Source organism: Drosophila nasuta, chromosome 2R (genome assembly GCF_023558535.2).
Source record: "Drosophila nasuta strain 15112-1781.00 chromosome 2R, ASM2355853v1, whole genome shotgun sequence".
Taxonomy (NCBI): Eukaryota; Metazoa; Arthropoda; class Insecta; order Diptera; family Drosophilidae; genus Drosophila; species Drosophila nasuta.
The window spans coordinates 8,647,133-8,674,555 of record NC_083456.1 but is presented as its reverse complement, the minus strand read 5'-3'; the positions used below and the strand labels follow the sequence as shown (position 1 = coordinate 8,674,555).

The 27,423-nt window shown below is 38.9% G+C and overlaps 9 protein-coding genes across 13 annotated transcripts; 3 read left to right on the top strand and 6 right to left on the bottom strand.

Moving 5' to 3' along the window:
- Nucleotides 1-27: 27 nt before the first annotated feature.
- Nucleotides 28-1,489, bottom strand: LOC132787332 (syntaxin-18). Its single transcript, XM_060794319.1, has 2 exons — nt 410-1,489; nt 28-347 (listed from the first exon to the last, which is right to left on the bottom strand). Exons 1-2 carry the CDS (start codon nt 1,400-1,402, stop codon nt 159-161), a joined length of 1,182 nt encoding a protein of 393 aa, XP_060650302.1. The 5' UTR covers nt 1,403-1,489; the 3' UTR covers nt 28-158.
- Nucleotides 1,490-1,775: 286 nt separating this feature from the next.
- LOC132787333 (replication factor C subunit 4) lies at nt 1,776-3,144 on the top strand. The gene is made up of 3 exons (XM_060794320.1): nt 1,776-1,995; nt 2,062-2,929; nt 2,984-3,144. Exons 1-3 carry the CDS (start codon nt 1,880-1,882, stop codon nt 3,068-3,070), a joined length of 1,071 nt encoding a protein of 356 aa, XP_060650303.1. The 5' UTR covers nt 1,776-1,879; the 3' UTR covers nt 3,071-3,144.
- Nucleotides 3,145-3,249: 105 nt separating this feature from the next.
- Nucleotides 3,250-4,208, bottom strand: LOC132787335 (transcription initiation factor TFIID subunit 9). The gene is made up of 2 exons (XM_060794321.1): nt 3,988-4,208; nt 3,250-3,911 (listed from the first exon to the last, which is right to left on the bottom strand). The coding sequence occupies exons 1-2, from the start codon at nt 4,136-4,138 to the stop codon at nt 3,325-3,327; spliced, it is 738 nt and encodes a 245-aa protein (XP_060650304.1). The 5' UTR covers nt 4,139-4,208; the 3' UTR covers nt 3,250-3,324.
- A 432-nt stretch (nt 4,209-4,640) lies between these two features.
- Nucleotides 4,641-11,759, bottom strand: LOC132784241 (ras-like GTP-binding protein RhoL). 4 transcript variants are annotated; one of them, XM_060789726.1, is made up of 3 exons: nt 11,538-11,759; nt 6,072-6,318; nt 4,641-5,325 (listed from the first exon to the last, which is right to left on the bottom strand). In XM_060789726.1, exons 2-3 carry the CDS (start codon nt 6,303-6,305, stop codon nt 5,002-5,004), a joined length of 558 nt encoding a protein of 185 aa, XP_060645709.1. In that variant the 5' UTR covers nt 6,306-6,318; nt 11,538-11,759; the 3' UTR covers nt 4,641-5,001. The 4 variants fall into 4 exon arrangements, with proteins under 4 accessions (XP_060645709.1, XP_060645706.1, XP_060645708.1 ...); XM_060789723.1 differs by lacking the exon at nt 11,538-11,759 and adding an exon at nt 7,282-7,301; XM_060789725.1 differs by having other exon boundaries at nt 4,642-5,325; nt 11,463-11,759.
- Nucleotides 11,760-14,071: 2,312 nt separating this feature from the next.
- LOC132784240 (enolase-phosphatase E1) lies at nt 14,072-15,486 on the top strand. Its single transcript, XM_060789721.1, has 2 exons — nt 14,072-14,230; nt 14,293-15,486. Exons 1-2 carry the CDS (start codon nt 14,201-14,203, stop codon nt 15,304-15,306), a joined length of 1,044 nt encoding a protein of 347 aa, XP_060645704.1. The 5' UTR covers nt 14,072-14,200; the 3' UTR covers nt 15,307-15,486.
- A 97-nt stretch (nt 15,487-15,583) lies between these two features.
- On the bottom strand, nt 15,584-20,444 carry LOC132784239 (heterogeneous nuclear ribonucleoprotein M). Of its 2 annotated transcripts, XM_060789719.1 has the most exons (5): nt 20,273-20,437; nt 19,504-20,100; nt 18,340-18,475; nt 16,019-17,195; nt 15,584-15,951 (listed from the first exon to the last, which is right to left on the bottom strand). In XM_060789719.1, exons 2-5 carry the CDS (start codon nt 20,085-20,087, stop codon nt 15,896-15,898), a joined length of 1,953 nt encoding a protein of 650 aa, XP_060645702.1. In that variant the 5' UTR covers nt 20,088-20,100; nt 20,273-20,437; the 3' UTR covers nt 15,584-15,895. The 2 variants fall into 2 exon arrangements, with proteins under 2 accessions (XP_060645702.1, XP_060645703.1); XM_060789720.1 differs by lacking the exons at nt 15,584-15,951; nt 18,340-18,475 and having other exon boundaries at nt 16,932-17,195; nt 20,273-20,444.
- A 1,272-nt stretch (nt 20,445-21,716) lies between these two features.
- On the bottom strand, nt 21,717-24,577 carry LOC132787317 (ras-like protein 1). The gene is made up of 4 exons (XM_060794277.1): nt 24,332-24,577; nt 23,565-23,893; nt 23,242-23,498; nt 21,717-23,178 (listed from the first exon to the last, which is right to left on the bottom strand). Exons 2-4 carry the CDS (start codon nt 23,701-23,703, stop codon nt 23,005-23,007), a joined length of 570 nt encoding a protein of 189 aa, XP_060650260.1. The 5' UTR covers nt 23,704-23,893; nt 24,332-24,577; the 3' UTR covers nt 21,717-23,004.
- A 286-nt stretch (nt 24,578-24,863) lies between these two features.
- On the top strand, nt 24,864-26,293 carry LOC132787315 (uncharacterized). Its single transcript, XM_060794275.1, has 2 exons — nt 24,864-24,967; nt 25,023-26,293. The coding sequence occupies exons 1-2, from the start codon at nt 24,938-24,940 to the stop codon at nt 26,274-26,276; spliced, it is 1,284 nt and encodes a 427-aa protein (XP_060650258.1). The 5' UTR covers nt 24,864-24,937; the 3' UTR covers nt 26,277-26,293.
- A 26-nt stretch (nt 26,294-26,319) lies between these two features.
- On the bottom strand, nt 26,320-27,329 carry LOC132787316 (large ribosomal subunit protein uL29m). Its single transcript, XM_060794276.1, has 3 exons — nt 27,158-27,329; nt 26,537-27,094; nt 26,320-26,472 (listed from the first exon to the last, which is right to left on the bottom strand). Exons 1-3 carry the CDS (start codon nt 27,259-27,261, stop codon nt 26,322-26,324), a joined length of 813 nt encoding a protein of 270 aa, XP_060650259.1. The 5' UTR covers nt 27,262-27,329; the 3' UTR covers nt 26,320-26,321.
- Nucleotides 27,330-27,423: the final 94 nt, after the last annotated feature.

The window sequence follows — 27,423 nt, the reverse complement described above, 5'->3', positions numbered from 1 at the left end:
AACATCAACCTAGTTGTTAAGTATCCGTTGTGTTTCATATGGAATACCAAATTTTCTATAATTTTTATTTGATGTATAATAAACAAATGATGTGTTTTAGAACGATAACAAAACAATGAGTTTTCACTTTGATTTTACACAGAACAAATCTACACCCTTTAATCGTAATACCAGTCGAGAAATAGTAATGAGAACGACATGACCAGCAAAAAGAACAAGGACCAGACACGTAATCCTGCATTGCGTTGTGTTGCCTGGCGAATCTGTTCATTAGCATCCTTCACGTTCTCTGTGGTGCCCACAACAGCGCTAACAATGCGTTCAATGTTCTGTTGTTGCATTGCCACCTGGTTGAGAAGAAGAGCGTCAATTAATAAACATTCGGATGTTAGGCAATTGTGGTACTTACCTTCTCTGTGAATATGTCCTGCAATTGTGCTATATCTACAACGTTCTTTTCGATCTGTTCCACCTCCTCGGAGACGCCTTGCAGCAGATTGTAGATGTGCACATTCTCCGCCTCGAACAATTGTATATCCTCGGCACTGAGAGGATCCTCGTCGTTCTCCTGCTGCAGCTCCGTCTGTTGAATGTCCTCGTCGAGCGCCACCTTCGCTGAGGAATCCGTGTTGTTTTGTCCAGTGCGCTTGTTGCGTTTACGCAACTTTTGCTGTGTTTCAACTGTCTTTGAGGAGATGTCCTGCTGCTCTTCATCCCACTCGGCCCAGCTGTCGTTGTTCCAATCATTGCTTTCGTCTGCCTCCTCGACGGATGTTTCTACCTTGTCATTGTCATCATCTTCATCGTTGCTCGGCTGACGCTTGGCAAGCTTGCCGCTACTCGCTCCAGCAGGACGCACTGGAATCTTCTTTTTATCGGCCGCCAGTTTGAGCAGTCTGTATGTTTCGAGTTCGTGTTGTACACGATACTTTTTCTGATCCAAGTAAATCTGCTCGACGCTGTGCAGATAACTAATCAGTAGATCAAGTACACCATCGATATGCTGGCGCTCTTGCGGCTTTCGCTTGGCATTGTTTTTGTAGTCACGTCGCATATTTGCCAGATGATGAGTGCAAAGTGTCACGAATTTCTCGGTTCCACGATCGATGAAGTCGCGCTGGGCATCCGTCATGTGGGTGGCGCTCTTCAAATGCTGTCCAATGCGCATATATGCAGTGCGATTCTCGATCAACACATTCCGCAATGTCGTTATATCGTTGCATATATCCTTTGCCCGTTTGGCAAAGTCGTTGGGCGCCGTCGTCGACGTCGGTTTTCCGGTTGCCGAAGTACGTTGTTTATTATCCTGTTGCGGCTTGCCCTTGGCTGCCGCTGCCAATTCAGTCTTACGTTGTAGACGTACCGTCATAACACTAGCCTTAAAGTGCTGTGTTATGTCCATTTTGTGGTGTATATTAACGACGCAGCAAATTTAATCAACAATTCAATTTGTAAATTCCACATCATCTAACGATTTCAACTAGAGGAGGAAAACATCGATAGCACTATCGATTAAGCACTGTGTTTGAAATTTCGTTAAGCATCGATGTTTTTAAGTGACTGCAGTTAGTACCAATTCTGTAAACGCAATTAGTATTTTTATGCAATCAAGTAAATCCTATATATTTTATTACATTGTTGTCTGTTCTGAAAGCATCATAAGCATCGTTGCATGCATATCTGAAATTATTTATTATTAATTTAATACTGAACAGCAGAATTGCTCTGCAGCATTTGAAGGAGTTTGCTGCTGACCAACACTGTTATGCTCTACTGTTAAGCAGTACTGTTATTGATGAAGCGCCATTAATAGTTTACTCAGCTGTTCAAAGTCGCGCCAATTTGCTGCTTCCAACTTTTAAATAGAATTGCTAGCAAAATGCAGGCATTTTTAAAAACTGGCAAATCGAGTGCCAACAGCAACAATACAGAAAAAAGCACAGTCAATGATGCAGTTGAACGTCGCAAGCCACCAGCGCCTTGGGTGGAAAAATAGTAAGTTGCAGTAAAAAGCACATTGTGATAATTACTCAAACATCAGTTGTATCAATCTTCAAATAGCCGCCCACGAAGCGTAGACGATGTTGTGGAACAGTCAGAAGTTGTGGCTGTTTTGCGTAAATGCGTGGAAGGCGCTGATTTGCCCAACATGCTGCTCTACGGTCCTCCTGGTACTGGTAAAACGAGCACGATTCTTGCAGCCGCTCGTCAAATCTTTGGTGACATGTATCGCGATCGCATTCTCGAGCTGAATGCCTCGGATGAGCGTGGCATCAATGTGGTGCGCACAAAGATCAAAAACTTTGCCCAACTCACTGCAAGCAATACGCGCCCCGACGGACGTCCGTGTCCGCCCTTTAAGATCATAGTTCTTGACGAGGCGGACTCAATGACACATGCAGCTCAGGCGGCTTTGCGTCGTACAATGGAGAAGGAATGCCGTAGCACCAGGTTCTGTTTGATCTGTAATTATGTGTCGCGGATTATTGTGCCCATCACATCACGTTGCTCCAAGTTTCGCTTCAAGGCGTTAGGTGAGAAACAGATCATTGCCCGATTGCAGCATATTTGCGAACTGGAGGGCGTTAGCATTGATCCAGATGCATACAAGTCCATTGTGAAGATATCGGGTGGCGATATGCGACGTGCTATAACTACATTGCAGTCCTGCTATCGCCTCAAAGGCGCCGAACACACAATCAACACGGACGATCTGCTCGAAATGTCTGGCATCATACCAGAGCACTATTTGGAGGACTATCTGGAAGTCTGTCGCTCGGGCAAGTATGAGCGTCTCGAGCAGTTTGTGCGTGAGATTGGCTACTCCGCATACAGCGTGGGTCAAATGATGGAGCAGTTTGTGGAGTTCGTTGTGCGCTGCGGTTCTCTGACCGATCAACAAAAGGCCATCATATGCGACAAACTTGGCGTAAGTAAAATGTGGAGACTTCTAATCTTTAAGCTAATTGTTTGCATATTGCAGGAGTCCTGTTATCGACTGCAAGATGGCGGATCTGAGTATTTGCAGATCATGGATCTTGGCTGCTCTATTATACTAGCACTTAAGTGATATCCTAGTTTGTTAACTCTCTCACATTCTCAATTCACAGAATAAAAGTTACAATATTTTACGTCTATAATGCTCATTGAACCGATAATTTAGGGCTCTTCCCAAAATCCATCTTCAGGAAACTTAGCAAATAGTTTAACTACTGCTTATCGCCCACACTAATTATGGATACATTTAAATACGTTACGTTCGCCACTTTTATATTTACTTGATTTTACTGAATGCTAAAAATGATTATAAATTGATGTATATGTTTAATTTGTTGTGAACTCAAACTCCTCCTCGTCCCGCTCTCGCTTCACCGCTACATTACTTCCCCCAATGCTGCCAACGGCCGCCGCATCGCTATCCACCTCCATCTTCATGTCCGTCGAATTGGGTTCGTTCTTGACGTCCATGGCGGAGACCGTTTTCGTTGTTGTTGTAAATTTAATGACTGGCTTGGGTATTGTGACCACCTGTTGCTTGGACACCATCGAATGTCCACGCTTGGCTCCATTTGCACTGGAGACGGGCTTTACAACTGTCTTCACCGAGCGACCTTCCAGCGCTGATTTCGTCATTTTCTTGGGTTGATTCGTAGCGCGCAGTTTATAGTTGACCCCAGTCAAGCAATAACGATCGGGCGGCAAACGCAAACCACAATGTGGCTTTATCGGTGGCAATGGCATCGCATTGCGGAGCTCAGCCATCTTCGCGAGAACGTGACGAGGTGGTGGACCCGTGAAACTCTTGTCTAGTGTCATTTCGGTGGCCAAACGGACGTCGTCCAGGTCGATAGTCTTCTTGCGCGCATGATTCGCGTAGACTTTGGCATCATCCAGAATGCAGGTCACATAGCCTGCAGCATCAAATAAATAATAATGTAAATAATAAAGAAGAAAAAAAACATTTATACAGTCACCGCTGCCACTTACGAAATGTAAACTCCAGCATCTGATTAACCACGCGTGGTTCGTACTCCTGTATGTTGAGCTCCTTGAGTATGGACATAATAACCTGCGCATCTTTGGGTACGTGCTTAATTTGAGCACTTACTTTGGCTTTTTCAGCCTTTTCACCACTCATTGTTTATAAATATTTCCTATGCTGTTTGATTGTTGATTGCCGGTGTGACCGCAAACGTTACACTTGATAAATACCCAGTGTGACCACATGTAGAATTGGAAAATATACTGTCTTAAATTTCTGCTTAAATTAAAATAAAAATCGGTTGACATCAGTAAATAGAACATGCCCATTCCATCATTGGTTACTCACAAATTCCTGTCAAAACTAATGATTTTGATTTTTTGCATTTAAATAAAGACAAAATACTCAAGCGAGTTGCCAAGGCAGCTTATTGAGAAATTTATCGATTTTGCATGCATACTTATCGAGTTCTCACAGTGCCTCTCAAACTGCGAACATGGCGGGACTAACGTTTTCGATTGCCTATTTACTTATGTAAATAAATAGTTATTGTTGCAAAAAAAATCAGCTAAGCGAATGTATTTGAATACACTTCGTAACCCAAAAAAATATAAACTTTTCTACTTTCGCGTTTTCTCTTCTCAATAACAACAGTATTTTTGTTTGATTTGGCTTTAATATTTATACATGTCTATTATATTACTTTTTTTGTTGCATTTAAATTCAAAGAATTACATAATGTGTTTCGATTTGTAAATAAACAAACAAAAAAAATGCACTTTGGTGTGGCATACAAAACTGATTTCACACAACTTAAAAACTTAATATTACAACTTATCGTTACATTTTCTACACTCAGTGAAACAAGCGAATCCAACGCCCAAAATCAGACATTTACATACATATGTTTGCATACAGTATATACTATATACGTAAGTATATAGAAGTATATGGTAGCATAGTTATATAATACAATTACGTATAATAACAATATTAAAGATATTAAGCATACGACTTAATTACAATATTTTGCACGTTTGCGGCTTTGATTTTGGCTTCCTCTCCACCGCTCGCACCGCCTCCTCGAACACCTGATGCAAGTTGATCTTCTTCTTCGCCGAGCATTCGACCAAACTGTGTGCATGGATCTCTTTGCGCAGTCTGCGTCCCTCGTTTGTGGTCACAAACTTCTCTGAATTTGGTATACGCAAATCAAGCTTTGTTCCCACCAGCACCACGGGCGTACTGCTGCTGAAGTGACGGATCTCCGGACACCATTTGCTCTTGATGTTCTCGAATGAGGTGCGACTGCTGATCGAATAGCACAACAGGAAGCAATTCGTCTGCAAAAACAAAAGGGAAACAGGTAAGAAAATATAGTATAGATTGTAGGGTATTCTCGACTTTAGGATACACTCCCTCATTCTCGATGGCAAATAAGAACTAGTATGTAAATAATATAATTTTTTGATTTGCATAGATGACCCGAAAATACGGAAACGTAAATTGTCTATATCTTCAAAAGTATTTCGAATTATTGAGATTTTTATTGGATAGCTATAATTTTGGATAGCTCTAAGAATGGGGAGGCACCTAAAAACATTTTCTATAATATGTATTATATCATTTTTGTCACATATTTATTTTTTAAAACAATTTTAAAGTCAATTATCCGATCGTATCCAATTTTACATCAAGAATGTTTTTTAGGATTTGTGTAAGTGACTTGGCCAATTATTAAGACATTAAATTGCTTGCACCAATAAGAAGATTAGTTTTAAAATTAAAGTTGTTCTGATGCTCCTATTAAAGAATACCGGATTTCTCTGAAATGATTATGTTTTATTAAAAAAACAACAGTTATTTTGTTGATTTGATTAAAAAGTTGATTAAAGTTAAGAATAATTTTGAAATTCAAATTTTGGATCTTCTTTCAAACAAAACAGTATGCCAACATTTTCCTGATTTTTTTTACACTTATCTTAACTATTATTTACAATCCCTGTCAGACAAACATTGTTGATCGGTTAAAGAAAACACAAGCGATTAGATAAACAGGCTGTTTGTAAGGGTATTTATGGATACTTACATTGGGATAGCTCAAGGGACGCAGCCTTTCATAATCCTCCTGCCCAGCAGTATCCCAGAGAGTTAGATTGTATTCGTTATCATCTACCATTATGTTGCAGGCATGGTTATCGAACACAGTTGGTATATACTCTTCGGGAAATTCGTTTTGTGTGTATGTGATCAGCAGACAGGTCTTGCCCACCATGCCATCGCCAACGATGGTTATCTTAAGAGGGCGCAGGCTCTTCGACATTGTGCAAAGCGAACTGCAACAAAAGAAGAGCGAAAATCAGGCGTGAATATCAAAGATTGCGTTGTGTGTGTTTGTGTGTGTGTGTTGGTTGCATTGTGTTGCACCATTTGGTGGCATATGTTGAAGTGACATGCGTTGTTTATCTTGCCACACCCACATCCCATTGCAACCGGAAATCTCTGCAGTATGTGTGTGTGTGCGTGAGTGGGCTCCTTTTCTTCATGTTCGTTAGGCCAAGTTATGCTTTAACAGAGGCTACAACTGTTACTTAACATAGGGTACAACATAAGATGTTTAACAGCGACTGCTATCAACTCGTCGCCGTTAACACTTGAACTTCAAAACTTTTAATCTAATCGACCAAAAAGCAATGGAAAAAAAAAAAAAAAAAAAAAAAAAGTATGACAGAAAAAGCTTCACAACTTTTCATTACTAAACGAAATTGCACATTGCACAAGCTTTTATCAGAAAGAGCAAGAGAGAGAAGAATACAATGATTCAATTGACACAGCTTAATTCATTTAATACTCTGCAGTTGTTGTTATGGTTTAGGCCTTATATAAGCGAATTGCACTTTCACCAAACCAAACCAAACACACACAATTTTCGTCTAATAAATGTTGCTTTTTAATTAAAACTGGTTTGCTGACAAGCGACAAAAACCAAACGAGTTGTTGACCCAAAACTTGAACTAGATTTCCCTACACAGCATCTTAGCATCCATGTCAGCATCAACAACTGTTAACACAATCGAGTCTCTTTTACTTCATTTGCATTTCAGTTACAGTTAAAGTCCGAATGTTTTTTTACTCACTGTTTGGAATTCACGAGAAAACTCATACGGATTCTGAGAAACTGAAATCTCTGGATATGACTCATGCGAAATGATTGTCATTCAATTACGATTATGAATACACTTTACTTCACCACCACAGAGCACACACATGTGCAAATATGCGTAAGAAATTGAACCTACTTCATACTATTAGATTGTGTTCTCAGCTGTTGGATGTCAGTCTAGTGACTCATCTGCTGGGCAACAGCAGGCGGTAAAAGGGGCTGCATCCAAGTTTACATCAGAGTCCACAAACCGGTTGCATTGACACACTCAAAAAGGTGGATCATCGTTTACTGTTTACATGTTCGGTTGCATGCCACAGAAGGCAAAGGTCTCTTGGCAGCACTTGCTACTGGTTGTTGCCATGATCTTGAAGCTGATCTCTTTCATTTCATTTCAGTTCGTTCACACTCCCCTCTTATATAATTGAACCTAATTGCTGTACACGAACCCCAAACGGAGGTTAAGTGCTCTTGTTCTCTTTGTAGTTTCATTTTCGACGTGTGCTCTCTTTTATTGTATGACACGCAAATGTTGAACGTCTGGAATTTTTGTATCTAGTATAGCATAACTTCTTGAGTCATGATTTTGCTCTCATTTGGACTCAATTAGTTGTGTTGCAAGCGATAGCAAAATTCTTTGCAGGAAGTGAACATTCATGATGCGATTTTGGGAAAATGCCAAATAACATGGTGATAAATAGCTCATTAACAGTTCAATGTTACGCCATGCACTTAACAGCCAAATGTAATTTACTAGTTCATTAACAGTTCACTGTTACGCCCAGTATGTGAGAGCATCTTATTAAGAGCCGAGTGTAATTCATTAGTTTATTAGTTAAGAACAAGTTCATTAATAGTTCACTGCTCATAACTTAAAAACAAGTTCAATAAGATTCACATTAGATTAAAGGTTATTCATTAGTTCTTACTTAATAACAAGTGTATTGAATAATCTTTAATTGCAGCTACTGGAAATTCCATTCAAGTGTTTTCCCCTTGCTGACCACTTGGAACTTTTGGCAAATGACGCTTAATCAGCTGCATATATAAATAGAAATGGTAACAGACTTTGGCGAGAACACATCCAGGTACAAATGAACATACACATGTAGTTTATAAAGTAAATTATTTGCACTGCAGTCACTAAAAACAGCGCCCACACTCGCTTTGTTTATAATAATTTAAAAAGCGTCGAACAAAAACCAATTAGAAGCAAAACAACAGCTAATCTTGTTTATTTGTTGTTGCTTGTTGTTAATGCTCTTGGCTGGCGCTGAAGTTTGTTTAGATTTTTGGCCAAATAACAAAAGAAGAGGAAGAAGGTCTTGGCAGCATTACAAGCCCAATGGGCGATCAGTTATGACCAGCTGTAGGGTATTAAAATATATTGTGTACGATTAACGGAAACAGTCTATCAACAGCTGACACAAATTGTATGGTATACACTGGCGTATTGTAATTAATACACATAATAAATTTTTTAAACATAAAGTGTACAATATAATTGTACATAAAATGTCTTCTTTGTTATCGGTCCATGGAATGCGATGTAGGAATGAAGGGCTTGGCGGGGACGTGGGGGGAAAGCGGGCTGCATTGGCCTCTTGTAAACTTTACATATCATGTTTCGCCTTTGTTGATATTGTCGTAATATTCTTGGAACACTTGCCACATTCACATTTACATTCTCACTCCCGCCTTCGCTCTCACTCTCTCTTTTGCACTCTCACTCTCACTCTCTGAGGAAGCTTTAAAGTCTCTTTAAAGTGTTCTTAGAGCAATGAGCACAATAAATGCGACTTCTTAAGAAGCTGCCACAGACTTCTTTGTGCCTTTATCAGTCGTTCATAATCGCATTGTGCATCATATACGTAAAGTATTACGAGTGCTCATAATGTTTCTCTATACGCTATAAAGACTTCTTTCCACACTTGCTATAGAAAACAAAAATAAATTAGAGTCAACTCGATTTGCTTTTTGTGACCAGTAGCACCAAAGGCAGCTGGTTTGTTTCGCTTCGTTTTCGGTTTCAAATTGAATTTGAATTATTGCGAATAATGAAATCATTCTTGCCCAAATATATGCAGAACAGTCAGAATAACTGTATATACAATACATATATATGCCGTTTTCTCTGATAAGCAGAAAATTTAGAGACATGCCTCCGTCTGACATTATGATCCACTAGATCTCAGTGTCTATAAAACTTTGAGCTACCAAATTTGATGACGACTTTTTTTTTATCTAGCACTTAAGTTAATACAACTTTTTAGATTTTTTCTCTTTAGGGTTTTCTCACTCACTTTTCGCATTGTGATATCATGAGACTGAACTAGATTACTGTTAAGAGCATGTGACAAATGATTCACTATTAAAATCCTTCCAAGTACCTCAAAAGCAACTATGATTATCAAATAGAGTAGAGAGTTACTTCAGTAATTTTATTTTGTGATGTAAAAGCAGGTTAGTTACTTGTAACTTGGGGATTTCTTTAGAAACTCTTGAGTGTTATAATACATTTAATTCCATTATTAAAGAAAGCTTAGTGACATCAAGTCAATAACAAAAAGAAATTAGGCTAATTTAACGTTTTCTACTTGAACAGATTTCTTTAGAAAACAACATTAACAAATATCGATTTTGTATTTCCATTTAACGAAAAAATAAGTGTAGAATATTAATATTTACACTTGTCGAACTATGAAATAACAGCTTCATCTGCAGCAATGGCCAATTCTATCATATCAAAACCAGCTGATAAGGCTGATAATCTTTATGGACGTACGTGGACATCGCACAGCAGATAAAAGATCGATTGATTTGAAGAACCCTTGCACTTGACAGGCGTCAGTCTCTTGTGTACTTTTCAATTAGGAATGTTTTAATATGAGTTGTAATCGCAGCAAATCGATCATTTTATCAATACATGGCCGTGACTTTGCGAATAGTAAATCAACAGGCCAGAAGAATTCTCTTCTCTCATATATACAATATAGTATAGTGAAGTATATAACAGTCTGATTCGTGTATATAAGGTGTGAGTACATTTGGTCGTTCATATGTGTTATGATTGGGTACTCGTGAATCGCGTATGGCAACCGAATGGTAGTTTGCTATTCATTTTTCGCTCAGCGAATGTTAGCTATACCTTACTATATATGTCTGTACATATGTATATTTTGTTTTATGATTTCTCGCATGTGTTTTCGTATTTAATAAACTGATTAGATAAGATACAAACACATACATACGTACATACACACACACACACAGGCAGAAATCATATGCCCGCTTTTTGCCATATAAAGAAATCAACTTGAAAACGCGATAAGTGCAACTACAATATAAAGCTCGTTAACCGTTAGACACACTATATATATATACAAATTAGATGTGCATATATGCTATATACTCTCCAGATTGTTGCGATTTGATTCGGGATACGGATACGGGGTTACGGGTTCTGCGAGCAGCACGCGCTGTCAATTAGCTTAATTAATTGAGGTCATATATTATGGCAATAGGTCGCACTAAATTGATTTGTAGTTTCATTATATGGCGATCACTAAGTGCTTTGGCTATGGCTGGCTATGGGGGAGTCGGGGCACGTACTTGAAGGTTTCCTGTGATAGCAAACACACTCCTCTCTCTCTCTGGCTTTCCCCTTCGCCTCCCCCTTTCGACTCTTCTGGCTAGGCTAGGCGAGACCAGTTGTTGGCCTTTCATGGTTATGCAGCCATATAATTGTTTGTTAACTAAAAATGGTAACGGGCCTAAAAGGTGCGCAACGCAGCCGACGAGAGCCAAGTGTGGGAGATAAAGCCCGACCCAGAAACGGAGAGTGAGAAAAGAGAACAATAGAGACACAGAGTGAGAGAGAGCGTGATCCAGAGAGTGAGAGCAGTTATCACCACAATGGTGGTTGGCATTCCAGAGACATTGGGCGGGCGTGAATGCCATACAAAAGTGACTCAGGTGATAAAGAGGTGATCACGAAAACGCGATTTCAACGATTCAAAAAAATAAAACAAAATACAACAATAGCGCAGAATGCAGGAGGGGGTAGGGAACAGGTTGCTTGGTCAAGATACTTTCTAACTGATACCATACTAATGATGTTTACACTAAAAGATACACACACACACATACACACACACCGAATAGAGCCACAGACAAACTTTAAGATACACAAATGTATGATACTCGTGTTTGCTGCACAAGGTCATCCAGTTGTTTGTATATAAATGTGTGTAGTATGTATTTAAATATATTGCCCAATATATTGGTTTTATATTGGCACTTGGAAGTTAACGTTACGTTGTTGGTTATGTTAACAAGCACGTACTTTTAGATACACGTTCTCGCACTGATATTCGAATTTGGAATTCTCACTTTATTTTCTTTTGTTGTTATTTGCAACAAATCAATCGAGCAGTAGCAACAGCAACAACAACCACAACACGTCCGTCTCTGGCGATGACGTCTGCTTCGATCAAAGCGAACAAAATATCAAAATACACGAAGATTCACGAAAAACGACAACGACAACGACGCAACAATTGAAATGCCAAGATACCAAATACAGAGAGCTGGAACAACCGATCGCTCGGGCAGCCGTCACGGAACTGAGAACCAGTATCTGACGGATAGCTCGAGTCGCCTATTCAAGAGCCGAGTGCTGAGAGCTGAGAGTTGAGCAACAAAAGAAGAGAGCAGAGCGCACTTTAGATGCACTATAAGAAAACATTACATTATTTGGTGCAGATACTTTTGGGAGAAATTCAGCCAAGACATTTAATTAATAAACAATAAGAGTTAGAAATAAGTTAAATTACATTTTTGGATACATCATTTTTAGAATTATTTCAAATTCATGAAGAAAACATTTAGAAACATTTAAACTGTAATTGAAAATAATACAAAAATCGAATTTATACCAAAATTAAATTAAGTTATTAGTACAGCTAATGTATGTATGTGAAAATAAATAAAATTTTAAAAAATATTTTAAAGTGTCGCATTTTTATTAAAGTTAATCCTTCGGAATGAGTTTAATAACGTATACTTTATGGAGAATGCAGACAAAGAAGTTTAAAAAAATGTCAAAAATAATTAAAAACGGTTACAAATACGATAAATTTGATAAATAATATTCCAAGTAATAATATTACTTATTAGAAATTTAAATTTTGAATAGATTTTAATTTTAAATCAAGAATTCAGTCTTATCATTGATTGAAAATTAAAATTTTAGTTTTAGTTTAATAATATAAATCTATATATATATTTAGTAGCCCAATTCTAGCTTTTATTTGTAATTTTTATGCATCACTCTCTTTATTTCACTCTCTCTCTCTCTCTATCTCTCTCTCTCTCTATCCCTGTCTCGCTCTCTTAGTTTCCTTTGTGATGTATTCTTAAACACTCTCTTATTTATGACGCCTGTTTGTCTCTTGCATGACGCTATACTTCTGATAAGACTCATTGGTAAACACCATTTTGCAGCTTATTATTTAATTGCATTATTACAAATAATACATATGTCTATAGATATGCACTTCTGTATTTAAACACTTTATAAAAATTACTCATTAATTTTACATTGATTTACATAAAAATAATCATGTGTAGAAAGCCACAAAGTCTTAGTAAGTCGGTTTATATTATTATTTTTAAAAAACCTCAAACCTGTTTCGTCATAGTGTACAGTGAAATCTTATTGATTTGTGTCAAAGTGGAAGCTAAGGATGGAACCGACCTCTTAAATCCACTTGCGTAATTCTTTAAGCAGAACTTCAAGGCAGCTGCCGCTGCTGACAATTAATCAAGTAAACATGACCGCGCTTGTCATCGCATTTGTTGGCTGCGTGTCCGTTAAGCAGTTGTAAGTTTAATTAAAAGCCAACTCCCTCCCTCTTCTATCGCATACATGACCAAAAGTACTCGAAGTGGGCATGCGAGCGAATTAGGCATTTGTTGAGTATATTAGGCTTTAATTATAATTACCACTGCACTGAATACTACTGAGCTTTGTCTTTGACGTTGCCTTAAATGCCGACGGACAAAAGGTTAATGCGTGGGCCGGAAAAATTAAAATTAAATATGTATGAAAGAGCTGCAGTTGCCAATTAGGGACAACTACTTATACATATAAAATACTTATGCGCCATATGAGCAACATATGTGCATAGCCCTCACTATTTGTGTGGGAGAAAGAGACAGAGACAAGTGTGTGAGTGGTTGGCAGGTGCAGGCAACGGTGAGGCACTTCAAATGCTTAAAAAACAATGCAATTTACTTGAGTACAGTTCAAGGTCGAAAAATGTTAATATCTGGCGCCTAGTGCTCCACATCTCCTCTCCCCAGACGCCTTTCTTATAGCTCAACCAAATCACAAACACACACACACACACACACACAATCTCTATTGCATGTAAAGGAGAAAAGGGCTAAAAGATAATATTGCATGCATTTCCCGTTTCCGGTCGACTTGTGTTGTTGGTGTATTCATATTCTGGCTGTGTATAAAGAGGGATTTCACGGATGGTGCTGCGTGCTGCTTGTTTGCTATTTCTGTACAGCGCTCATATTTTTATATCTTATCTTGGTACGCGACCCGTTCGCTTTAGACAGCGTTGACGTGAGTGCGTGCACCAAAAGCGTAACAATAGTAGAGGGACAGAAACAAATGTTATGCATTCATATTACATTATGTTGATGAATCGATGAAGCTTCTATAGAAATGTTGCTGTGAAAAGCTACTTTCAATTTTAGCGCGTTTATTATATTTTACAACACTGAGCGGATGTTCTTTTGTACGTGAGTCACAAATAACAAAGCATACTCCACATTTAACATAAATGCTCAGCAAATGAATGTTTGTTTTGTAATTTAACATAATTTACTCGTAACTTAACAGCTCTGGCAAACACAACCCTGTTCCCCTCCCAAGTGGACATTCCCAATTGCGCTTGCTTTTTGTAGCGTTGCCAGTCCGTCGTTGGTAGAAAATTATTGTATGTGCCGCATAGAGGTGTACAAAAACAGCAAAAAAGATGCCCGAAAGTGATGTTACCAAGATGAAGGTAAGTGTAAATGTGCAATTAGTTAATGTGAAAACAATCCACATCATGAATATTTCATGCAGGTTGCCGATTTGAAGCGAGAGCTAAAGCTGCGTGGCTTGCCATTAAACGGCAACAAAAACGAGCTGCAAGACCGCCTGCAAACAGCGTTGCTAGAGGGTGATATTTCACTTGATGACAGCGCCATAGCTGAAGCTATTGCGGATGGCATCGATGACGACGTCTCGCTGACTGATGAAGACGAGCACAAATTGCTTGGCGATGAACACGAGGATTTGCTCCTAAAGAGTCCCGTTAGCACACCCACAACAACATCTGCAACCTTGCCAGAACTCTTGGAAGCGGTGCAGTCAAAGGCAGAAACGGACGCAACTTCGCCACCGACAAAGAAGATCGTGTTGAAACGCAACAACTCGCAGCAGCAGACGACAACGCTAAGTACAGTAGCTGCAACTCCATCCAAGGAAAATGCAGCACCTGCCGCAGAGACTACGATCCCCAACACGTCGGACACTGAGGAGAAGGCAACAGCAAAGACACCGCGAAAACCAATTGTTATTAGTGGCACGAAAGATGCCACGCCCAAGGCAGTAGGCGACAAGAAAGTCGGTGAGCTTAGCAGCCAAGAGCGTTTGGCAATGCGTGCCAAAAAGTTTGGCATCACAGTTGCTGCAAAAGATGCAACAGCTGCTGCTTCCAAATCTGCTGCTTCCACAGCAGCTGCTGCGTCTCCTGTGGTCAACAAATCATCGAGCGCTTCAATTAAGGCCAACAATGGAAACAAAGAAACCGATGAGCAACAGAAGGAGGCATTGAAACGGCGTGCAGAACGATTTGGATGCGTGGTGCCCGAGAAGAGTCCCAAGACAACGGCCGACGAGAAGCTACAGAAACGCAAGGAGCGTTTCGGAGGAGGCGCTGCCACCAACACAACGGCAACATCGCCCACTGATGTCAAGGGACAGGGCGAGTGGGCAGAAAAGGCACGCGCCCGCCTTGAACGATTCAAAACGACGCCGGCGGTGGCAGCAACGCCAGCTGCAGCCGCTGCCACAACAGCGGACGCTACAAAATAAATAACCAGTAATCCCAATACCATCCCAAACACCCTCATATATATGCAAAAGATCAGCGAATCCATGCACATCGGAATCATGCCTAGAACACAACACTTTTTTTGTATTTAAGCCAATTAATCAATTATGGGTTTAGAATTTAATCAAATTGTAATAACTACATAATATTATGAATGTGAAGCATCATGTCTTTTTCTTGGGAATCAACTCTACTCCTTTTTGTCTTTCATGCAGCCTTCATCAAAGCGGCATAAGTATAAGTAGCATTCAAAAAATCTTTTAGCGTTTTTCATATTTAATTCAATCACTTACAAATAAAATGAATTGCGTCGTTTCTGGATTTTGGAAAGTCAATTATTTTACGACATTTGTTGTTTATGAGTAGTGTAAATACATATGTGTATAAAAATTAAGCAATTATATGTTTTTTGTAGTTACTACAACTAAAACCGCATCGCATAGCTGCTTTGCTCGTGGGATAAGATAAATCTAGGATGTTTTGTTGTTGGTCATGTCATCATCTTGCAAAGGAATCCTTGCTGTGGAAACGCACGTACTGCGCAGTTTAAAATCTAAGTGCTATATGAAATTAAAAGTAGTTTACACTAATCGTGCGACCATCGAGACGGGAACCATTCATGAGACCTATAACAAAGAGAATATCAAAATTAGAATCATTTGCAATTGTGGTTGAGCTCATCACTATTCTTACCAATGGCTAGTTCTGCGTCACGCTCCTTGAAGAATCGCACCACGCCCACATCGTTGCCACGAATCTCGGCAAACTTGACATCGCCCACATCACGGAATTTGTCGCGCAACGTTTGCCATGTGCAGCTTAATGGCACATTCTTAATGATAATCGTATCCGATTTGCGCGTGCCGCCGCCAGCATTGCCAGCACCACCGCCAACACCAACATTACCACCACCCACTCCGACATTGCCACCGCCGCCAAACATGTCCAATTGATTGCCAGCATTGCCATAGTCATTGCCATCGAGCTGATTGTTGCCCGAGTTGGAGACGGCACTACTGTTGTAAGCATTGTAGCCAACATTACCCCCGGAGACGCCACCGCCACCTCCACTTCCCGAGCTGCCACCGCCAGTGTTGTAGTTGTTACCAACACCACCACCATAACCACCGCCGCCGCCGCCGCTGCTATAGTTATTGGACAAACCCACATTGCTGGCCGAGACGAGGCCATCGTCATTGCCACCCGAGTTGCCGAGATTAAGGCCAAGGTTGCTTAGTGAAGAGGTGAGCTGCGGATTCGATAGCGCTGCGCTCAAACCGCCAACAACTGCAGCCAAATTGGGATTCAAATTGTTGAGATTGAGGCCACCAACACCGCTACCCGCATTGTTGCCCATGCTGGGTTTCTGCACTGGCGCCACTGGCGACGGCTGCACAGCCGAATTGTTTCCAAACATGACCCCACTCAGGCTGCCCAACAGATTGTTAGCATTGGCGCCGCCACCGACAACTGGTCCGCCTGTGACAGCGGACAATTGCTGAGCATTCTGCACATTGCTGAGCAACTGCGAAGCATTCTGATTGCCACCGTTGGGCAAATTGTGAGCAACATCCTTCAGCGGTTCGCCGTTCGGTCCGAGACCAATGCCAACGCCACCCAATCCCTCGGGTAGCTTCAGGCCTTCACCCTTGTCGGGAATGCGATCCAGACGCACCGTCATCCGACGATCATAGAGCATTTGGCGATCTAGCATGGAAATTGCTTGCACTGCTTCCACAGGATGATCGTATTCGACTACAGCAAAGCCACGACTGTTGCCCTCCTTATCCAGGGACAGATCAACGCTCTGCACCTTGCCAGCAAGCTTGAACACTTGCTTGAGCTTCTTGTTATCCACCTTGTAGTCGAGCTGTTAAGATAAATAAAAGGGCAATTATTAGCAGAAAGCATTTCAAGTGTGGCCATTGGACTTGCTGCAAAATGTAGATTAATACAGAATGCGAATCTAAATCAAAATAGATTCCAGCGTTGTCCACACACACGATTCCTTTATTAGAACAAAGTTCCAGTTGTCTAATCCAAAAGCGACGCAGGCAATTGATTGACTGTTTCATATTTATAACCCATTTCCCCTCGCTCACTTTCAGGAATGACTTCCACATCGATGTGGCGGCAAAACAAAAAGACCAACCAACACAAAGCCTTCAGTTTTCATCTCATTCACATAAGCACAAAACACAACGCAATAATATTTGATAAATATAGACCAAGTTATCATCCCACTCTTTCGAAGATGATATCAGTTAAAAGGTAATGGCAACTGCGGGCCTGTTTGTAAGAATATATACATATGTATATAATTTAAACAAGAACACCTGGGTAGGTTTTTTAAGAGCGAATATAAATTCAACTCTTCTTTTGCGATTTACTTAACAACTTTATAATAAAAACTTCCCATCTCAATTTTTAGCAGATCGACTTATTCAAGAATATTTTGAAAAATATCGGACAGAAGGCGACAACCTTAAGCACACTTAGAGATATCTTAAAAATCCAACAGATCACAAAATAAAATTGATTAGTGCAACATCAAAATAGCCATTATTATAAATATGAATATGAATTTGCCAATTGACTGCCCAGGAGAATTGAAGTAACCATTAGATAAAGGAATTTTTAATCTACCATACGCAAGTAATTTTGAATCCACAAATAATAAAGCCGCAGTTTTTAAATATTAGTTATATAGATGGTTGGGTTATAAATACGAAACAGAGCCCACGATGAGATCACAAAATTAATGTCGACAATAGTTTAAAGCACCGTTTTCGACTTACAATACAATTGGGCGAAGAATACAGGCTACAAGACAAAGACATAGATCATATACTTTATCCCATTTGTAGAATAAAAATATATGCAGATGAGTAGTTGTGGTTTTGGTTCAGTTTGGTACGGTTTTGTTTTGGTTTGGTATAGTTTTAAGGTTCAATACAGTTTTGGTTTAGAATACAATTATTTGGAATTTTTTTGTTTATAATACATATACTCACATTAGCAACAAAAACCTTATTATGTAAAGGTCCACTTATGCCAAGACTCTCCAAAAACGAAGCAGAAAGCCCATACAAATTGTAATTCGACGAATTAAAATCATTCGACATCATGTTAAAATTATTACGCCCAGATCTAGAAAAAGAAGCCAAAAGATCCAGAGAGAAAAAATAACAAAAGCAAGAGATAAAACACAAATACTCGATTCGAATTAGGATTCCCAAAGAAAAATAATAATGTTGCAAAAAATTAGAGCGCACGCATCATCAGTTTCAGCTATAGATAACGCACAATAATATCCACAAAATTGGTTGACTAAATTTACACTATAAAAAATATGATAATATATCGTGTTAGACTAAGGAAAGCAGTCATATTGTTTGAAAAAATCATTTCTTACAACATATCAACGATCAAAGACGACCAATAACTTTGATTCAACTAACTTAATCGGTATCTTAGATTTTTCAGTCAGCTCTCGATAATTGTACAACATGACCAACGTAAATGTAATTCGGGACTCGGCAACCAAAAAAAAAAACCTAATAAAGCCCAATGATAACTACAAACTTACATATTGCAGAACACTGAAAAGTCTCTATATAATAATTCAAAATGAAACCAATTCCATGTCATTTTCATAATGAATAATGGATAAAGCAAATCTGATTGGCTGCCGAAAATCTAAACAAATTATAGAACAAACTGCAAGCCTCAACGTTTTTATAATTTCGAACATTCCTTTCAAGCTTTTAAAATATTTACACAAATCAAGTCTAATGAAATTGAAAATATTGAAGAACTGCGTAAAATTTGCCACTTTCTGCAGGAATCGTAATGCCGACAACGTTGTAAAACTAAATATGAAATGCTGCAGCAACGATTTCGAAATGATTACGGAACCCTTTTGATGCGACCTGTATTTTTTCTGCGAAGTAAAGTTATCATCATCAATCAGCACAAAGTAGAACGCGTCCCAGAGAGATGTGTTTGAATTAAAAAAGTAAAGTAACTAACGTTATCCTTAACAATTTAGGCATAATATGTATAACGCCGAGTCGGTTTTGGAATCAGAAAAAACATTACCTCGCCTAGAGAGCTTAGCGCATTTGAGAAATCTGTGTTACGTTTTGGGGAAAATAAATAAATATCATAATGCTTACATTCTGTCATCGTCACGGCGCGAGAAACCACGATCCCGATCGTCCATATGATCACGTCCACCGCCGCCGCCTCCACCACCGTTGTTGCCACCGCCGCCACCACCACCTCCTCCGCCACCACCGCCGGCTCCATCACGCACAATGCGACCATATTGATCGCGCTGTTCGCCATGATCCTCCTTAACGACCAGCTCACGGCCATTCAGCTCGTAACGATTCATCTTCTCCATGGCCTTTTGCACATTCTCGGGATCCTTGAACTCGACAATGCCACAACCTCGCGCCTTACCGCTCTCGTCGTGAAACAATTGCACATACTCAATAGAGCCGACAATACGACGAAACAGATCCTTCAGATCTTGCCAGCGATAATCGTATGGAATGTTTGAAATGTACACTCGGCAATTGCGCCTTTCACGACTTCTGTCGCGTCCAATGTTCTGCCCGCCGCTGCCTCCTGCTCCGCCTCCGCCGGCGTTGCCATTGTTTCCATCGGCGTCTGAGAAACGTGATCCGCGTGCGCCGCGTCCACGACGATCGCGCTCCTTTTCACGATTCTCGACGGCATTAGCATCCATGTTCATTGTGTTCAATCTCCTATAAAAATCGAACAAGTTTATCAATAATTTTTTTTCATCGCCAGCAATGCTCAGTTCTCCTGCAAAGCGTCATTGCAAAAAAAAAAAGATGGCGACTGTCGGCGTCGCCCGCATTTGATGCGCAAAAATTGTTGGAGACCGGCAAAGAATATTGGATGTTTTATACTCACACAGTACAGCAAATATAGTGCCTAGATGCGGTCTTTTATTTTATATTTATTATGCAATTAAATACAATTTAGATCTTCACCACTTTTAGCAATCAATAAAAAAACAGGCAACGCCGAAACGACTTCAGAGAAAATTTATTCGACAGGCTCACACTTAGTGTGACCAACAGAGGAAGATATACTAAATACCTAAAAATTACCGCAAAATTCCGCGCGTTCTTAACTGTGACTAGTAGTTATTCCAAATAGAAACCTATTTTATAGAAATAAACGTTAAAGGGTTTTGTGTAAAGCTTATTCTATTATTTTTTATTAACCTCCGGAGCGGGATTTAAATGTTATATTTCAAAACTGTTCTCTTTGAGTCGGAGTATAGCATAAACAAACTGTATTTCCAGGGCTGCAATGTACAAAAAAACATAGTGGACATGTGGGTCTGTAAACTTATTAGGTTGAAAAAATATTAAGGGTATTCCATGAATGCTCAAAAGTTATTTCCTTAATATATTTACTTTTATATATGTTCTTATACCCGCTATCCATAGGTTAGAAGGGTATTATAACTTTGTGCCGCCAGGAAATGTATGTAACAGGTAGAAGGAGGCATCTCCGACCTTATAATTTATAAATATATGTACATATGTTCTTGATCAGCATCAATAGTCGAGAAGATCTAGCCATGTCCGTCTGTCCGTATGAACTACAGAGACTATAAGAGATAGTTATAATTTTTTTGACAGCATTTGTTATGTTTGCATGCAGATCAAGATTGTTTAAAATTTTTGCCACGCCCACTTCCTTCTCCGCAAATAAAAAAATCGAATAACAAGCGTAATTTCAAAGCTAGAGCTGCGAATTTGGTGTATACAATGATAACTATATGATTTCTGAAAATTTGATTGCGATCAGATAAAAATTGTGGAAGTTATTAAAGAAATACTTTGTATGGGCAAAAACGCCTACTTACTAGGGGTCTGAGTTGCTTTGGCCGACAATCTGGTATATTGCGCCGTCTACGGTATATTTTGAATGTGGTACTATATCGGTATAACAAATATATCGTTCGGTATATTTTTAGTATTTTTGTAACATTTTCGGTATATTTTGAAAATAATACCGGAATATTTTGCTTTTATTCAAAATGGGTAACGGGTATCTCACAGTCGAGCACACTCGACTGTAGCTTTCTTACTTGCTTCATTTTGTTAATTTAAATCTCTGAAATGAATAACAGAGAATAGCAATTATATTTTTACTTTCAATCATACTGAAAAACATTAAATGCAATTTTTTAATCTTACCAGTGCAAAGCAAAACAATGAGAATTAGTAAACTATACGAAACTTTTAGATGAGTCCGCATATTGAAGTTCATCAAACATAATTAAATTTGGGTTATTTAACCGCACATTTATAACAATTGCCCGTACCAAGTCATTGTTGGGTTTAAATAGTACACACAATTGATTTATTTTTCTTTTTGTATGGCAAAAATGAATACAAAAAATTAAATATTATGTTGTATGTATAAAAAGCTTAGAGCAAACTATATGTGTATGTTGTATATGAATTGGCTGCTTCATGTTTCTGCTTCTGATTCTGTGTTGTACTGCAGCAACTTCTACTACATATGTATTATGTATATCTAGCTTATGCGAAAAGTGTTAATCATAAATTGATATTGATACATTTATTTAGGTATGTGGTGAGTGCTTAAAGTCGTTGCGATAATAATACATATTAATAGACATAATTTTGATTTGTTTTTGAATACGGGAGTAAAAGTCTCGCATAAGCTAGTTTTACATATGCATAAGTAGAAAAACTAAAATTGTTGATTCGTTTAAAATAATTCATACAATATTTTGTGCTATTTATTATTGGTTTTCATTGTTTTTTTTAGCACCACAAAAAATATAAGAATTAGACAGTGAGCTTCTCGTTACTTTTTAAAATTTGCAATAGTTTTCGTTTTTGTTTTGGAAATTTTCAATGGAATTTTTGTTTGTGTTGTGCGTGTATGTTTATGTTTGAGTTCGACTTTGAGTAAAAAGGAAAATCATCATTGGGAGATTTACTTGAGCTCCTCAAAAAATATGGAAAACCAATAATTTACATACAAATATAAATCTCGTATTATTCAATATGTTATCGTTATGTTTATCGTGCTCACTGAAAACAAATGGTTATGGCTACCAAATGCGCCATCGCAGCGAAAGCGATTAGCTTAAACAAGGCAGTTACAAATATAGTATTTCGTAGTTATTTTTATACAAATATATACGGTAAATGTATAAATAATTAATAATCTTAAATTGTGGGATTGGGGGGTCACATACTTAGCACTTGAAACGACGACACACATACTGCACGAAAAATTATTTGACATACTTGATAAAAACTTTAGTAGTTGCTTAAATTAATTTCAATTTTGTTCTTCCTCCTTTCAACAACAATTGCACCAATCGCACACGCAAATGTGTGTGTGCGTAGGCGTGTGCGTGTGTGTGTTTACTGTGTGAGTGTATGTGTGTGTGCGTGGGTGAATGTATGTGTATATGTTCGTAAACTAAAGTAATGCAAAAATACCATAAATGAAATATATATAAACTATTGCATTTTGGAGCTGTTGTTTTCCAAACATGGGCACACTCACACCACACACGCACACACACTGTTGCAGACAGGACAGGCGATAATGACGAAAGAAAAGAAAACGAATGCGAATCCAACTTAGAGCACCTCACATTTAAATCTACGATTTGGCTTATTCGTTTTGCGTCCTTTTCGGCCCTTGTTGTCCTTATCCTTGCGTATCTCGCGTACCAATGTGTAAAATGCATCATCGACGCCCATACGCGTCTTGGCCGATGTTTCAATGTATGGAATGCCATATTGCTTGGCCACCTTGCAAATATACAAAATTTAATTAATTTGAATTTCAAATCAAATAAATTGCCTCTCTCGTACTTCTCTTGCTTGCTCGTTCTGCACGTTCCACGAAGGCAGATCACATTTGTTTCCCACCAGCACCATGGGCACTTCCTCGGCATCTTTGACCCGCTTAATTTGCTCGCGATATGTGCCAATGTCCTCAAACGATTTTGCACTATTTACCGCGAACACAAGTAGAAATCCTTCGCCAGTGCGCATATACTGATCACGCATGGCGGAATACTCTTCTTGGCCCGCAGTGTCTAAAATGTCCAACAAGCAGGTTTCGCCATCTGACAAAAAATATTTCAAATGCAACAATTGTGACCGATATACATACATGGTGGACAAGCACTTACCGATAACAACTTGTTTTCGATATGAGTCTTCGATTGTGGGATCATATTCATCAACAAAATGATTTTGGATCAGTTGTATGGTTAGCGCCGATTTGCCAACGCCGCCGGCACCAACAACAACTAGCTTGTATTCCGTCATTTGGTTGCTTAGTGGTATTTTTTTGTTCTTCTTTTTCGATGTTTACAACTGCAGTCAGTCTATGTATATATGTTGAGGGTGTAGGTGTTGTTGTGTATGTGTTTTGTGTGTGGTTGCGTGAGTTGAGTTTGTATTGGTGTGCGTGTTCCTCGCCCTACTCAACAATATGTATGAAGAGCTGCAACTGCGACTGCAAATGAAGCAAAATATACATAAATTTTTATTAATTAAAAATGATTGAAATAAATTAAGTTCGTAATTAGGTGGCATAAATTAATGTGAGTCAGACAATCACTTTGGCTCTGCCTTAAATATTTTTCTTTGCCGCTCACACACACAGAGTTATAATTCTTCATTATTTGCACACACACACGCGCATACAAGCCGAGAGAAAGAGATGACAATGACTCAAGCAAGCGTTGCATGTGCCCTTTATGCTGCAACAGCTATTATTCATTTAATCACATTATTGTAATTGCAGATTCACTTGCAACACTTTCGTTATTTGCACATAATTTTAAGATTGCAATTTTTGCTGACATGTAATTTGGAGTGCAGTCTTATCTATGTATGCGTAAGTGCGTATGCATGAATGTACGTTTGTATGTATGAGTGTCTGCTGCCGGACCTTCTTTGTTACTGTCGCTTCAATTGTGGCTCCTCCTTGTTTTTTCTTCCTTCTTACGTCAATATAAACTTAACACGAATCTAACTATTAACTTATGCACAAACTAGCACTATTGCGTTTTCAGGCAATTACAATTGCAATAATATTTGTGTTATATTAATTTACGCGTTTATTATGTTTTCTTTTGTATAAAGAATTTTTTTACATTGCCGTATTTATAAGTATTGGTTAATCTCGGGTGTCAGCGGCAATTTTTCAGCACTGTTGCTGAGCTGAAATCAAAATACAATCGAAATCGAGAGCAAATCAACTGGTTAAGCTATCAGAGTGACCAATCTTGTTTATGACTAATTTTAATTTGTAAATTTTTAGAAAAAAAGAACATTTGAATGAATATTTTGTAGATTTAACAAACAATTTTTTTCCATGATTTAAGTTACCATCCGACCCAAACAAATAATTTATATGTATAAAAAAATAAGATAGACGGCACCCTGTATAATAAAGTGAGACCAAGTTAGCGATTTTGGTACATACGGAATTTGTGATATTTTAAAATCCAATTTACGGTAACGCTGTAAAGCGTGCTAATTCCAAAATACAAAAATGTTGAATAAATTGGAATTTAATAATTTGGTAAGTTAAACATGAAAATATAAAGGACAAAAAATAAATCACTTTCTACCCGCAGGTCATTTCCAACAAGAAAGTCATACATAAAGCACGTGCTCAATCTATTGCAAAGGTAGTGCAGAAATTGCGCAAATTGAAAGATGCACTGGAAAAACAACCGGACAGCGATGTTCACAAGGAGCGTCTTCGTAAAAATGTTGAATATATGGCACAGCTGAAGTCCCTTAAAGTTGTAGATATAATGCGTGCGCTCCTATTGAAGGATTCGAAGCAACTTAAAGCGGTTTTAACAAATGGTCGCGCAACGCCAGAAGAAGTTGCCATTGCCATGTTGGGACTGAATAAAATTATGCTGACTTTGGTTGATAAATTCCAAAAGAGCTTGAGTCTGAGTACGGATGCTAATGCCAAATGGCGTGAGGAAATATTGGAGACAAGTAAGCGGCGTATCAAGTTGGAGCGCACCGAGGAAAAGCGACGCAAGCGCAAAGAGCTCAAAGAACTGAAATCACAGTCGCGGAAGCGTCAAGAATGGTTGGAACAAAATAAACCTGTAGAGGCTATGGACGCAGAAATGGATTCAAAAAAGGATTTAATTACAACAGTGGCAGGCAATGTAAAAGTGGAAAAAATAAAGAAAATTGCGAAAACACCCACAGATAAAAAGGAAAAATTGCCGAAAGCCAAGTCAAAGGAAGTCAAACAAAAAACCATAGAAAATAAACAGAAAACCCGAGAGAAATCTATTAAAAAAGTTGAGCGCACTCCTAGAGTTGTGGAAACAGTGCCTAAACCTCAAACAGTAAAAGAATCGAAACGAAATGAAGAAGTGAAGGTGGCTAAAGCTGATCAGCCAAATAAAAAGCGCAAAAAAGAGGAAAAAGAGAGACCGACTCATGTAGAAGATCCCTTCTTTATCACAGAGTCGGGAAAACCATATTTATCTACTGCAGTTGTTTTATCTGACGAAAATGAAACAGAAGATGAGGATAAAGAAGAGCAACTGTCAAGACGGGAATACAAAAAACCACTCAATAAATGGTCAGAGAATTGCGCTCCTCGTGATAACAATCGACATCCGTCGTGGTTGGCCAAGGAGAAACTAAAGCCTATTATAACAGGCTTCAAAGGAAAGAAAACCACTTTTGACGACGACGGTGGCACAAAGCAAACCATTCCTGCAGTGCTGCCAGTTGCTGCTGCAACTCCAGAAAGTGCTGAGGCTGGAATGCATCCATCGTGGATTGCCAAGCAGAAACTAAAACCAAAAATAGCCGCATTCACTGGGACTAAAATCAAATTTGACGACTAGTTATGGTGTTATGTTAAGGTTACGTATATTTTTTTCAAAGAACTTTCAAGCATCCACTTTGGTGACATAGTGACCTCGAGTTTTATCTTGGCTGAGCAGCTTGTCAATGTCCACGTCCGGATATTTGCGTTTTAACATCTGCAAATCAATGTTCGGATTACGCCTCAACGTCATCATGACCTCATTGCGTGAACGGCTAAAAAGATGTGCAAATAAATGTTAAACAAAATACAAATTTAACCTGTGCTGCTGTCACTTACTTTTTGGCCTTGCGCTTTTCATTGTAAAGCTTCTCTCTATAATGCAGCAGGAACTTGTGCACTGCACGTCCTCCGTATGTATTGTGCTGTGCCTTAATCCACTTGGTGTTCATGAACGGCGGCAGGACGTGCTCAATTGTCTTGTAGTTGCAACGCAAGCCGAATGCATTGTGAATCTGCTTTTGTGGCCGCTCGCCGGTTTCTCCAGTTTCGAGCAAATGATAAGCCTTGTTGCGCTCTCGGACTACTGTCTCCAGATTCTCCATTGAGATCTTAATTTTGTCTATACGTTCGGGATTCGGAAACACTTCCATTTTGTCGTTGCATTCGTGTTCCATAGTGAACAACATGTTGCGCTCCTTAAGCAAAATGTACCACAATTGATGCAGTTCCTTATTGGATTTAATGCGTAGTTCATCGGTGCGCCAGGCTCGACCAACTTTCACCTCAGTTTCGCTCCAATGCTTGGGATCATCGAAGAATTCCATTAGTTTCTCATTTTGCAGTGGTACACTCGAGTGAAGACCGCATTTCAGAAGACTTCCAACAGTTGCCGGGCTGTTGTATTATATAAACAAAACATGAGTGCGATGGGAACGACTTTTCTGGTGTTGCACTCACCTCCATGCCGCCACCTGACTGTGTGACGTAGCGAGTGCGTTCCTGAAGGCGCCAGTGCCAACAGCTTTTGCCAAATTAAAACATTTAATTAAAGTTGCGGACATTTTTTACAAACTCTTACAGCCAGGTCCCAGCTGTTTGCAGCGTGACCACAATTCCTTCTCAATACATACTGTTTACGAAATATACCAAAAAACACAAAGTCAACGTATTATTAAATAGCGATATTATTTCGATAGTTTTGATTGTGTTACTAAAAATATGTC

Excerpts from the sequence above, each read along its gene's own strand:
- LOC132787332 (XM_060794319.1), bottom strand. The coding sequence starts at position 1,402 with ATGGACATAACACAGCACTTTAAGGCTAGTGTTATGACGGTACGTCTA. Across the intron at positions 348-409 it reads AGGACATATTCACAGAGAAG|GTGGCAATGCAACAACAGAA; the intron begins GTAAGTACCACA and ends CTTCTCAACCAG.
- LOC132787333 (XM_060794320.1), top strand. The coding sequence starts at position 1,880 with ATGCAGGCATTTTTAAAAACTGGCAAATCGAGTGCCAACAGCAACAAT. Across the intron at positions 1,996-2,061 it reads GCGCCTTGGGTGGAAAAATA|CCGCCCACGAAGCGTAGACG; the intron begins GTAAGTTGCAGT and ends ATCTTCAAATAG. Across the intron at positions 2,930-2,983 it reads TCATATGCGACAAACTTGGC|GAGTCCTGTTATCGACTGCA; the intron begins GTAAGTAAAATG and ends TGCATATTGCAG.
- LOC132787335 (XM_060794321.1), bottom strand. The coding sequence starts at position 4,138 with ATGAGTGGTGAAAAGGCTGAAAAAGCCAAAGTAAGTGCTCAAATTAAG. Across the intron at positions 3,912-3,987 it reads GATGCTGGAGTTTACATTTC|GCTATGTGACCTGCATTCTG; the intron begins GTAAGTGGCAGC and ends TTGATGCTGCAG.
- LOC132784241 (XM_060789723.1), bottom strand. Across the intron at positions 5,326-6,071 it reads GTCCCTTGAGCTATCCCAAT|ACGAATTGCTTCCTGTTGTG; the intron begins GTAAGTATCCAT and ends TTGTTTTTGCAG.
- LOC132784240 (XM_060789721.1), top strand. The coding sequence starts at position 14,201 with ATGCCCGAAAGTGATGTTACCAAGATGAAG. Across the intron at positions 14,231-14,292 it reads GTGATGTTACCAAGATGAAG|GTTGCCGATTTGAAGCGAGA; the intron begins GTAAGTGTAAAT and ends TATTTCATGCAG.
- LOC132784239 (XM_060789719.1), bottom strand. The coding sequence starts at position 20,087 with ATGAACATGGATGCTAATGCCGTCGAGAATCGTGAAAAGGAGCGCGAT. Across the intron at positions 18,476-19,503 it reads CGCCGTGACGATGACAGAAT|ATCTGGGCGTAATAATTTTA; the intron begins GTAAGCATTATG and ends TTCTTTTTCTAG. Across the intron at positions 17,196-18,339 it reads ATAAGGTTTTTGTTGCTAAT|CTCGACTACAAGGTGGATAA; the intron begins GTGAGTATATGT and ends TTATCTTAACAG.
- LOC132787317 (XM_060794277.1), bottom strand. The coding sequence starts at position 23,703 with ATGACGGAATACAAGCTAGTTGTTGTTGGTGCCGGCGGCGTTGGCAAA. Across the intron at positions 23,499-23,564 it reads TCGAAAACAAGTTGTTATCG|ATGGCGAAACCTGCTTGTTG; the intron begins GTAAGTGCTTGT and ends ATTTTTTGTCAG. Across the intron at positions 23,179-23,241 it reads AGAACGAGCAAGCAAGAGAA|GTGGCCAAGCAATATGGCAT; the intron begins GTACGAGAGAGG and ends TATATTTGCAAG.
- LOC132787315 (XM_060794275.1), top strand. The coding sequence starts at position 24,938 with ATGTTGAATAAATTGGAATTTAATAATTTG. Across the intron at positions 24,968-25,022 it reads AATTGGAATTTAATAATTTG|GTCATTTCCAACAAGAAAGT; the intron begins GTAAGTTAAACA and ends TTCTACCCGCAG.
- LOC132787316 (XM_060794276.1), bottom strand. The coding sequence starts at position 27,261 with ATGTCCGCAACTTTAATTAAATGTTTTAATTTGGCAAAAGCTGTTGGC. Across the intron at positions 27,095-27,157 it reads AGTCAGGTGGCGGCATGGAG|CCCGGCAACTGTTGGAAGTC; the intron begins GTGAGTGCAACA and ends ATAATACAACAG. Across the intron at positions 26,473-26,536 it reads GAAAAGCGCAAGGCCAAAAA|CCGTTCACGCAATGAGGTCA; the intron begins GTAAGTGACAGC and ends ACATCTTTTTAG.